This window comes from Gorilla gorilla, chromosome 18 (assembly GCF_029281585.2).
Source record: "Gorilla gorilla gorilla isolate KB3781 chromosome 18, NHGRI_mGorGor1-v2.1_pri, whole genome shotgun sequence".
Classification (NCBI taxonomy): domain Eukaryota; kingdom Metazoa; phylum Chordata; class Mammalia; order Primates; family Hominidae; genus Gorilla; species Gorilla gorilla.
The window spans coordinates 120,286,878-120,297,664 of NC_073242.2; the positions used below are offsets into that span (position 1 = coordinate 120,286,878).

Below are 10,787 nucleotides of genomic sequence, written 5' to 3' on the forward strand. Positions count from 1 at the left end.
CATGGTTTCACCAGCGTTTAATGTGCTCTGATGTTGACCGTCCCTCTGAGTGTTCTGGGGAGGAGGGGGGTGGGGCAGAGGGTCAGGAAAGCAGGCTCAGCTTCCAGGGTCAGGGAGTTGTGGGCCCAGAGGGGCTGTCACAGTGGATGCACCCTGCCCCCTCCCTCGCCAGACCCGAGGTTAGGGCAGAGCTACCTCCTCACCGACCTGTGGGCTGCATCCACAGGGAATGGAGGGGAGGGGCACCATTACCGCTGGACCCACCAAGACCCCGCCGCCTGGGGGGGGCTGTCCACAGGCCCTTCCGCCCAGCAGCAGTCAGCCACTGCCCATTCCTGCGCCTCTCGTGCACCTCCACATCTGGTTTGAGGTCAGGTCATTTCCTGTCTGTGGGCCCAGCTGCTGTGACACCCAAGGGGAGGGCCGGGGTCCCCGAAGCCAGGTCAGCCGTGCACCCGGCAGAGCCCCGCAGATTGGCCCCAGCAGAGCTTGGGGTGGGGGGAGCTCGGTGTCACCAACAGGCCCTTGAGGACACTCGTGTGGAGAATCCCTGGGACACGTGGAGGACCCCCAAGTCCTGAGCCCCATATTGCGTACTGCAGGGAGCAGGCCAGGAGCCACAGGCCTTGGGGCACAGGGTCCTTCTCAGGGACAGGTTCAGGCACTGGCTGGAACAGGCTGGACCCCTCTACCCAGCACATGTGGGCATGCGTCTGGGTTCCGAGGGTGGGGAAATGTGGAAAGGCTCCTGCTGGCCGGCTTAGGCTTGCTGCCCTTGGAGACTTCCATATACAGAGAGTCCCACCTCCAGCAGGGGTTGGCCTGGACTCTCCAACCCCCTGCCGTGCCCAGGACTCCCCCAGGGACAAGGCAACCAGAGGCCCAGACCCCTCCCCAGCAAAGAGAAGCACCACGGGAGCTGTCTCCCAAGAGCCCTTGACCTGGGGCCCAGCTGGCCTAGGGCCGGGCCCCGGGGCTGTTGTAGAGCAGAGTGTCCATCTGTGCACGCTGCAGCCACAAGCGCCGCTGGGCGTCGCCAAGCAGCACACGCAGCGAGTGGCCTGGACGGCAGGCGGGCAGGGCTGCACAGTGGGCAGCATGCAGCTGGCGACAGGTGTCGCAGCAGAGGGTGGGCAGGGCGCCAGGGGACAGGCAGCTGTGTGCCTGGTAGCCCGGGGGCTCAGAGACAGACCTGTAGGCTGAGGCTGGTACCCCTTCTGCCCGAATACGCCTCGGGCTGGCCGCTGCAGAGCTTTCAGGGGTGGCCAGGTCCCCAGGCCTACTCAGCTCACGGCGCAGAGAGAGGAAGGAGAAGGCGGAAGGTTCAGGTTCCAGCCCCTCCTCCAAGGCCCCATATGGTGGGCTGCTGGCCTGCGGCAGCTCCTCAGCTGAGGGCTCCCAGGCCCGGCCCCCAGTGCCCCACAGTTTGGCACTCTGCTCCCAGAGTGGCGGCCTGTAGGCCAGCTCCGCCGAGGGCGAGTCAGGGCCTGGTGACGGCTCCCCATACAGGCTGGCGTCCTCCGATCCCTCGTCTTCCTGCAGGTCCCGGTATAAGTCCAGTGGGGCCCTGTAAGCAGCAGGGGAGCCTCGTGGGGGCAGGGGTGGAGGCTCCTCATCCTGGGCCAGCCGCTGCTGCAGCCAGGCCACACAGGAGGCCACGTCCCCGCTGGCACGCCGTGCCTGCAGCAGCTCCTCAGCTGGCAGCACACTGGTGCCCAGCTGGGCCAGCACCTCACCCAGGATCTCACACTCCAGCCGGAGGGCGAAGCAGCCCAGGGCCACCTGCACCAGCTGGCAGGCGGGGGGCAGGGCGGTCACCATGAGCCGATGGCTGTCTCTGCGCACGTAGCCCATCTTCTGGAAGCTCTTCAGGAGGAGGTCGTCTGAGAGCACACCCTTCAGCACGTGCACGTAGCCCCCGGAGAAGGTCTGCAAGGGAGCGGCCCGGTCAGTGGCTGCCCACCCTCCCATAGGCCAGACCCTAGGGTACAGTGGGTCCGGGATCTGTTGGCTCAGGCCTTGGCAGCTTCTGATGCTCAGACCCAACCCCAGAGACTAGGCTTAGCCAACTTGGGCCAGGCCCAAACATGATAATTTCTTTTTTTTTTTTCTGAGACAGAGTCTCGCTTTGTCATCCAGGCTGGAGTGCAGTGGCTCCATCTCAGCTCACTGCAGCCTCTGCCTCCCAGGTTCAAGCAGTTCCCCTGCCTCAGCCTCCCAAGTAGGTGGGACTACAGGCGCCCACCACCACACCCGGCTAATTTTCATATTTTTAGTAGAGACAGGGTTTCACCATGTTGGCCATGCTGGTCTCAAACTCCTGACCTCAAGTGATCCGCCTGCCTTGAGCTCCCAAAGTGCTGGGATTACAAGCGTGAGCCACTGTGCCCGGCCTAGAATTTTTTTTTTTTTTTTTTTTTTTTTTTTTTTTTTTTTTTTTGAGACAGAGTCTCGCTCTGTCTGGAGTGCAGTGGCGCGATCTCGGCTCACTACAACCTCCTCCTCCCAGGTTCAAGCGATCTTCCTGCCTCAGCCTCCTGAGTAGCTGGGATTACAGGTGCGCGCCACCACACCCAGCTAATTTTCGTATATTTAGTAGAGATGGGGTTTCACCATGTTGACCAGGAAGGTCTTGGTCTCTTGACCTCATGATCCACCCACCTTGGCCTCCCAAAGTGCTGGGATTACAGGTGTGAGCCATCGCACCTGGCCGAATTTCTTAAATTTAATGGAAAAAACAACTAATACATTAACCTGGCTCACAAATCAGAACAAAATAAAGAGCCCCTGTACCGAGAAATTCCACTGTCTTCTGTCCCACCGCTCCCTTCACCCCTGGAGATGGCCTCATCTAATTAGTTTTGAATGTACTTGCCCAGGTGTTTATTTTGCAAACCCAAATACAGATTTCGTTTGCCCCTCGTATGAGGTAGTCCCCCCTTTTTTTTCACCTCTTTGTAAGGTCTCTAACCAAAGCTAGACAGGTAGCCTCTTAAACGTGTTGTTCTGAACTTTGTTTTTTTCCATTACAGTCTTGCAGACAAGGATGGAAGCCGTAACGTTCATTCCCCCTGCTGTGTAGTATTCCACCATGGGGGTGACACATCTGTTTTCAGCACTTTCCAGAGGCTGTCCATGCACTGGGCTGACAGCCGTGGGACGGTAGAAGGGTGAGTGCTCTCTCTTTTTTTTTTTTTTTTTTTGAGATTGAGTCTCACTCTGTCACCAGGCTGGAGTGCAGTGGCGCAATCTTGGCTCACTACAACCTCCACCTCCCAGGTTCAAGTGATTCTCCTCCCTCAGCCTCCTGAGTAGCTGGGATTACAGGCGCGCATCACCACGCCCGGCTAATTTTTGTATTTTTTAATAGAGACGGGGTTTCACCATGTTGGTTAGGCTGGTGTTGATCTCCTGACCTCGTGATCTGCCCACCTCGGCCTCCCAAAGTGCTGGGATTACAGGCGTGAGTCACCGCGCCCGGCCTGGGTGAGTGCTTTCTAGCCTACACTTAGGTGAAGAACTAAAGGAGCTCAGGACAATCACTGCGAGCGTCTCCTGACTCTCAAATTCCCTAACTCCGGGACTCCTAGCATCTAATACCTGGACACAGCCCACGTGTGGAGCGCCCAGTGCCTGCAGCACTGAGCTCGGGGCTTCGATTCATTCCTCTGGCCCCATGAACTGGACTGTTCCCGTGTCTCTGTCTCAGAGGAGGAAAGGGGCTGACAGAGATTAGCTAATCTGGCCAAGTCCTCGAGGCCAGGAGGCAGCAGAACTAGGTCCAAACCAGGGCTGTCCGGCACTGAAGCCGGTCATTCCCCCGCCCCGCCCCCTGGGAGGCCTCAAGGGCGGGCCTGTCCGTCCTCTCTCATGAATGAAAGTCCTGGCGCCTCCGACCAGCAGGTGTCCCCGGGGAGCCGCGGAGAGACTGCCGCTGCCATGGCAACCGGCGGAGGCGTAGCTCGCCCACGTGCCCAGTGACGTCATCGGCTTCCTACTCTTCCGAATTAGCTCAGAGCTCCCGGCGGCCCTGCCCCCTCCTGCCGCCAGGAGCTCACCTAGAGAGGCCAGGCCAGCCCTGGGCACAGCCTCCCGCCCCAGGCGGTGGAGTTCACTAGGTCTGAGCCCAGCCCTGAGACTTCACAGGGATGCACCCATCTGCAGTCCTCCCAGCCTCGGCGGCCTCCTCTGCAAATGGGATTGGCCCATATCCTGGAGGAAGTAGGATGGCCATGGGAACTCAAGTCCCTTCTGTGCCCCCGTCCTAAGATTTCCATGGCAACTGGGGCCGCGAGGCCTCTTAGGGAAGACACTGACGCAAGCTCTCAGGGCAGGACCCCGTAGGCAGCACCCAAGCCTGCCCTCGCCCACCCCATGTTCTCAGCCCTAGGAGTGGGTGCCCCCACACGCCCACGACCCCTCAGCGCTCGGAGCCTTGAGAAGCCCACCGGGCACTGAGGACACTTGAAGCCCCTCTCTCTCGAAAGGCATGGTCCCCCATGGTCGACGGCCCCGCGACCCGCAGGCCAGGGCGAGGGGCGCGCTCCTCCTGGCCTGGCGCCTACCTTGATGGTCGTGAACTCCTTCCTCCAGGGCAGCAGGTACAGGTGCACCGCGGCGAGCTCCAGAAGCTCGAAGGCGCGAGCCAGGCCGCGTAGCGCGGGCGCCAGGTCGGCGCGGCCCCACAGCCCGTCGGTGAGCAGAGCCAGCGCGTCGTCCTGCAGCGCCCCGTGCAGGTCGAAGTCCTCCACCAGGATCTGCCAGAGCACCGCGCGCAGCGAGGGGTCCCCGCACACGCCCGCGCGGCCCCGTCGCAGCTCGCGCTCCAGGCACTGGCGGTAGTCCTCGGACAGCGAGCTGCTGCCCATCCTGCGGCGGACGGGGGTCGGGGGGGTCAGGGACCTAAGGCCGCGCCCAGCCAGCCGCGCTCTCCCCGAACCCTCACCCAGCGTCCCCAGGACCCCTCGAGCCTGGAGACCCCGCCCCCAGCGGCTGGGCGCCCCCGGTATCTTCGGCACCCCCTACCCTGAAGACCTCGGCCCCATCAGCTGCCCGCCCACCCAGCGATCCAGGCCCCTCCTGTTGAGCGCCCCCGCACCTCCAGCCCCTCCCTCCAGCCTGGGTACCTCGGCCTTCCAGGGGCGCCCCCGGTTATCGACCGCACCCTTCTCTAGAGACGCGCTTCCGCCCGCTGAGCCCTCTCCCGACCACAGCCCCTTCGCCCAGCAGATGGAGCTGCGGATCCCGCGGGTGACGGCGCTACCTGTCTGTCCCCAGCGGTCTCCGGCCGCCGCCGATCAGTTCGGGCCTCCCCGCGCGCGGCGCGCTTCCGCCGGGAGTCGGCTCCGCCCGGGGTCCGCGGCCGTGACGCTGGGGGAGGGGCGGGGCTTGGCGCAGGCCCCGCCTCCGAATAATTTAGGAGGGGCGGGGCCTGGTGAAAGGGGAGGAGGAGGTGTCCAGCCCGGCCGAGCCCCTGCGCGAGGCACCCCGAGAGCCTCCTGTCACCGCGTCGCCCGTCTCCTCGCGGGACCGGTATCGTTCACGACGCCCCTGGACCGAGGGCCGCGGGCTCATGGCAGGCGCTCAGTGAACGTTGTGCCTGGGCCGCTCCTCCCCACGAGACAGGGACCCAGCCCGAGGCGACCCGGCCGCGGGGAAGCAGGTGCGCGGGCTCGTCCCCTGTGGGGTGGGGCCACCGGCATTACCTGGCGGGGATTGGCTGGATCCTGGGAAGAGCCTTTCCTGCGGGGCGAGGCCACCTGCATTACCTGGCGGGGATTGGCCGGACCCGGGGGCGGGCCTCCCCTGTGGGGCGGGGACATCCCCTTGAGGGAGGGGCCCGCGGCACGGAAGGTGGGCGCAAGGACAAGCCTTTCAGCCTCGTCTGAAACAGCAGCCTCAGGTGGATGCGGGGACCTCAGATTCTGTTTATGCTGGCTCCGCTTCCCGGCTTCCTGCACGTGCCATCTGCAGCCCTTGAGAGCATCGTCTGGGCGGGTCTCTGAGGCAGGGCGAAGCCGCCCCTTCTCTAGGCTAAAAGCTGACCTGGGCTGCGGATCCACCCAGGCTAAATCTGGCCCACGACTTCCCGGGGACGTTTTCTTCGCTCGGGTTCCTCTGTTCTGTGCTACAGCCACTTTCTCGCATTGCCCAGAAGTAGAGGAGGATGAGGGAGGTCCCAGCCGAAACCCACCCCTACCCCACACCCCCGCTTTGGGCAGGCTTTGCTCCTTCACGTCTGTGTCCCTCATCTCTCCAGGCCACCAAAACCAAGGCCCAAGTTTGTTGAAACTTTCCCTGGGCCTGGGCGGCGAGGTCCCCCCTTTTTCTTAGAATTTTTATCTGGCAGTTTCCTGCTGGCATCTTAGAAATAGTGATCATGACCGGGTGCGGTGGCTCACGCCTGTAATCCCAGCACTTTGAGAGGCCGAGGCGGGCGGATCACCTGAAGTCAGGAGTTCAAGACCAGCCTGGCCAACATGGTGAAACCCCGTCTTTATTAAAAATACGAAAATTAGCCGGGCGTGGTGGCACATGTCTGTAAGCCCAGCTACTTGGGAGGCTGAGGCAGAATTACTTGAACCTGGGAGGCAGAGGTTGCGGTTGCAGTGAGGTAAGATCGTGCCACTGCACTCCAGCCTGGGTGACAGAGCGAGACTGTCTGGAAAAAAAAATCGTGACGGAGTCGGTGGATCTCCCTGAGTTATCTAGGTGGCCACCTCTGGACAGGGAGCTCTTTTACTTACTTTTTACTGAACCCAGCCTTGGTGCCCAGTGCCACCATGGGTCCACACCAGTCCTCAGGACAGCTAACTTCGTAAGTCTCATCTTTATTCTTCTTCTGATGCGGAGGAGGGTGGAGGTGACTGTTCTGCCTTTGTCCTCACTGAATTTGGCAACACCAGTCCATCCATCCAGCAGTGGGCCTAGCTCTCCTCCCATGGGCCTGGGTGGGTTTTTGCACCTGCCTCAACCCATGGAATAGAACTGATGTGGAATGAATTCCAATGCTAAATCATAAACATGCCATACCCTGGCCTTGTCTTGAGATCCTTGGCCTCTGACATGGTTTGGTTCTGTGTCCACACCCAAAATCTCATCTTGAATTGTAATTCCACAGGTCTGGGGCAGGACCAGGTGGAGATAATTAAATCTTGGGGGCAGCTTCCTCCATGCTGTTCTCGTGATAGTGAATTCCACGATATCAGATGGTTTTATAAGGGGTTCTCCCCTTTGCTCAGTGCTCATTCTCGCTCCTGTTGCCCTGTGAGGAGACGCCTTCTGCCATGATTGTGAGTTTGCTGAGGCCTTCCCCAGCCATGCGGAACTGTGAGTCAATTAACCCTCTTTTCTTTATAAATTATCCAGCCTCAGGCAGCTATTTACAGCAGCATGGGGACGGACTAACACACCCTCAGAACCCAGCCACTAGAGTGAGAAGGCCACAGCCGTGTGCGGAGGTTTTGGCCTGCAACTTCCACCTGCAACTCACATTCACCTGCAGCCTATTCTTGGGACTTTTTTGGAAATAGTTTTTCCAGACAAAAATCAAGATGAGTTTGTTCTGGGCCGGGCGCAGTGGCTCACGCCTGTAATCCCAGCACTCTGGAAGGCTGAGGCAGGTGGATCACGAACTCAGGAGATCGAGACCATCCTGGCTAACACAGTGAAACCCCATCTCTACTAAAAATACAAAAAATTAGCTGGGCGTGGTGGCGGGCATCTGTAGTCCCAGCTACTCGGGAGGCTGAGGCAGGAGAATGGCGTCAACCCGGGAGGCGGAGCTTGCAGTGAGCCGGGATCGCGCCACTGCACTCCAGCCTGGGCCACAGAGCAAGACTCTATCTCAAAAAAAAAAAAAAAAAAAAAAAAAGGATGAGGTTGTTCTGGGTTGGTATGGGCCCTAAATCCAGTATGACTGCTGTCCTTATGAGAAGAGAGAAACTTAGATATGAACGCACAGGAGAGAAGACCGCTTAAAGACGGAGGCAGAGTGGAACGAGGGTGCCGGGAGCGAAGGTAACACAGCTGTGTTAGAGCCACCAGAAACTGGAGGCAAACAGAATTCTACCCTAAAGCCTCCAGAAGGAGCAGCCCTGCTGACAGCTTGATTTTGACTTCAGGCCTGCAAGATGGTGAGAGAGAACATTTCTGTTGTTGTAAGCCACCCATTTTGTGGTCATTTTGGCAGCCCCTGGAAACACATCCAGTCCTCACGTCGTCGTTCTGACAGCCCTGAATGAGGTCCCAGCCGACAGCTGGCACCAACCATAGACAGCAGATAGCTCTTCGGATGAATCCAACCCCTGGTCATTGGGTTACCACCTAGAAACAGCCTCCCATGATGCTGAGGAACCACCTGGCTGATTTTTGTACTTTTTGTATTTTCAGCAGAGACAGGGCTTCACTATGTTGGCCAGGCTGGTCTCAAACCTCCTGACCTCAGGTGATCCACCTACCTCGGCCTCCCACAGTGCTGGGATTACAGGCGTGAGCCACGGTGCCCAGCCTAATTTTTAACTTTTTAGTAGAGAGGGGGGCCTTACTATGTTGCCCAGGCTGGTCTCAAACTCCTGGGCTCAAGTGATCCCCCCGCCTCAGCCTCCTGAAGTGCTGGGATTCCAGGTGTGAACCACCATGCCTGGCGTCTTGTGTATTTAAGCCCATGAGTTGGGGTACTTTGTTATGCAGCGGTGGCTACATGGGCTGTACACATTCACAGCTCCCTCCCTTCCCGCCCGGGGATGGACACTCCGTGGGCTGCCGTGTGGATTCTCCGTTCTTCCCTGCCCTCCCGGGACAGACACTCCATTGCCTCCACTGCATATACATCCTCTAAAACCGACAGCAGCCTTGCCCGGTCAGAGGTTCCGTCCACACTTACCTGGACTCCAGGACTGCACCTGGTCCTCTGGGGCCACTGCCGTGTCCACCCCACAGTGTGCGTGAGCTCCCTCCCCCTCCTGTACTCGGCATCGTTCAGCTTCCTCATCTTCTCCGGTCCAACGGATATAAGGTTACATCTTGTTTACTTTTCATTTGATTTTTGTTATGATTTGGACACTGCTTATGCAGAATAGTTTTATTTTTATTATTATTATTTTTTTAGATGGAGTCTCGCTCTGTGCTCAGGCTGGAGTACAATGGCGTGATCTCGGCTCACTGCAGCCTCTGCCTCTCAGGTTCAAACAATTCTCCGGCCTCAGCCTCCTGAGTAACTGGGACTACCGCCACCACGCCCAGCTAATTTTTGTATTTTTAGTAGAGACGGGGTTTCGCCATGTTGGCCGGGCTGGTCTCGAACTCATGACCTCAAAAGAGCCGTCCGCCTCGGCTTCCCAAACCGCTGGGGTTACAGGCATGAGCCACTGCGCCCAGCCATTACTTTTTATTTTATTTTTATTTTTTGAGATGGAGTTTCTCTCTGTCGTCCAGGCTGGAGTGCAGTGGCACGATCTCAGCTCACTGCAACCTCTGCCTCCCGGGTTCACGCCATTCTCCCGCCTCAGCCTCCCGAGTAGCTGGAACTACAGGTGTGGGCCACCACGCCCGGCTGATTTTTTGTATTTTTAGGAGAGACGGGGTTTCACCCTGCTAGCCAGGATGGTCTTGATCTGCTGACCTCGTGATCTGCTGACCTCGTGATCTGCCCACCTTGACCTCCCAAAGTGCTGGGATTACAGGCGTGAACCACCGCGCCCAGCCATTTGTAGGATTTCTAAAAGGAAGCTGCTATTATTCATTCCTGTCTTATGGGGGAGCTGCAGGCTCAGCGAGGGCAAAGCTGCACAGCAAACAGCAGCACTTGAACATGTCTGCGGGGTCTCGGCGCCAGGGATACAGCTGAGCCAGGACGTTCCCGGCCCCCACAGTGTGCAGGCTGCAGGTGTGGCCCCGATGCCAAGCCAGCAGGGGCTCCCACGCCAGGATTTGTTCAAGACACAGCTCATCTCCACCATTCTACGAAGCGGACTTTAAAATCCCATCTTCTAGACACCAACGCTGAGGCTGGAGCAGCCCAAGCTCCAAGGCACCATGGCCAGCTGGGGTTCGTATCGAGGGCTGGGGCAGATGCTCCAGCTCTGCCCCACCCAGAGAGACACTTCTTCTGTCTCCCTACGGGGTCTTTGGGGGGTAAACCAGCCACTGCTGAGGGTGCAAGCACAGAGCATCCCACCGAGGTCCACAGCTACTGCTTTTAAGACTGTTTCCCTGAGGACAGCGACACTGCCCCACAGCCAGCTCCTGGTAGCATCTAGGGTTGGGACCTCCCACCCCAGCAGCCCTGCCACCTGCCTCCTCATGGCATCTCAAGCTGCCAGGGGTGCCTTTCTTGCAGAAGAGCCCTCCATCCTGATCTGCCCACACCGCCCTGGCAGATGCTGTCCACGCCCGGCAGCCTTCTGTGCACCTCAGAGCATGTGTGTGTCGCCATGCACAGAACGATGATTCCTGAGACCCTCGGGTGACTGCTCTGGGCTCAGGTCCCCAGTGATGACCTGGACCCCAGCCTCACCCCACCCTTCCCACCCAATGATGCCCTGCGGAGCTCTCCTGTCCAAGAGGGTGAAGCCCACACCTGCCTGGCCAGGCACAGCCCCAAGAGGACCCTGCTTCTATGCAGAGGGTCTCGGAGGCTGGCAGATGTTCAAGAGGTTGGGCCAGGCTTGGTGTGGGGCTGGGCTGTGGCTCCTCCCCCACATCCTCAGCGGCCTCTGCCATGGGCAGCAGGGGCGGTTGTGCTGCCTGGCCAGTGGGGTGGGGATTGAGGGGGCCACACGGCAAAG

The 10,787-nt window shown here is 59.5% G+C and overlaps 1 protein-coding gene across 2 annotated transcripts; it reads right to left on the reverse strand.

Annotated features, from left to right (window-relative positions):
- Positions 1–2: 2 nt before the first annotated feature.
- Positions 3–5,428, reverse strand: SPATA2L (spermatogenesis associated 2 like). Of its 2 annotated transcripts, none has more exons than XM_004058163.5 (3): positions 5,264–5,428; positions 4,566–4,869; positions 3–1,929 (listed from the first exon to the last, which is right to left on the reverse strand). In XM_004058163.5, exons 2-3 carry the CDS (start codon positions 4,866–4,868, stop codon positions 958–960), a joined length of 1,275 nt encoding a protein of 424 aa, XP_004058211.4. In that variant the 5' UTR covers position 4,869; positions 5,264–5,428; the 3' UTR covers positions 3–957. The 2 variants fall into 2 exon arrangements, with proteins under 2 accessions (XP_004058211.4, XP_055220529.1); XM_055364554.2 differs by having other exon boundaries at positions 5,127–5,428.
- Positions 5,429–10,787: the final 5,359 nt, after the last annotated feature.

Coding starts and splice junctions, on each gene's coding strand:
- SPATA2L (XM_004058163.5), bottom strand. CDS start 4,868: ATGGGCAGCAGCTCGCTGTCCGAGGACTACCGCCAGTGCCTGGAGCGC. Junction 1,930..4,565: donor AGGAGTTCACGACCATCAAG/GTAGGCGCCAGG, acceptor GCTCCCTTGCAG/ACCTTCTCCGGGGGCTACGT.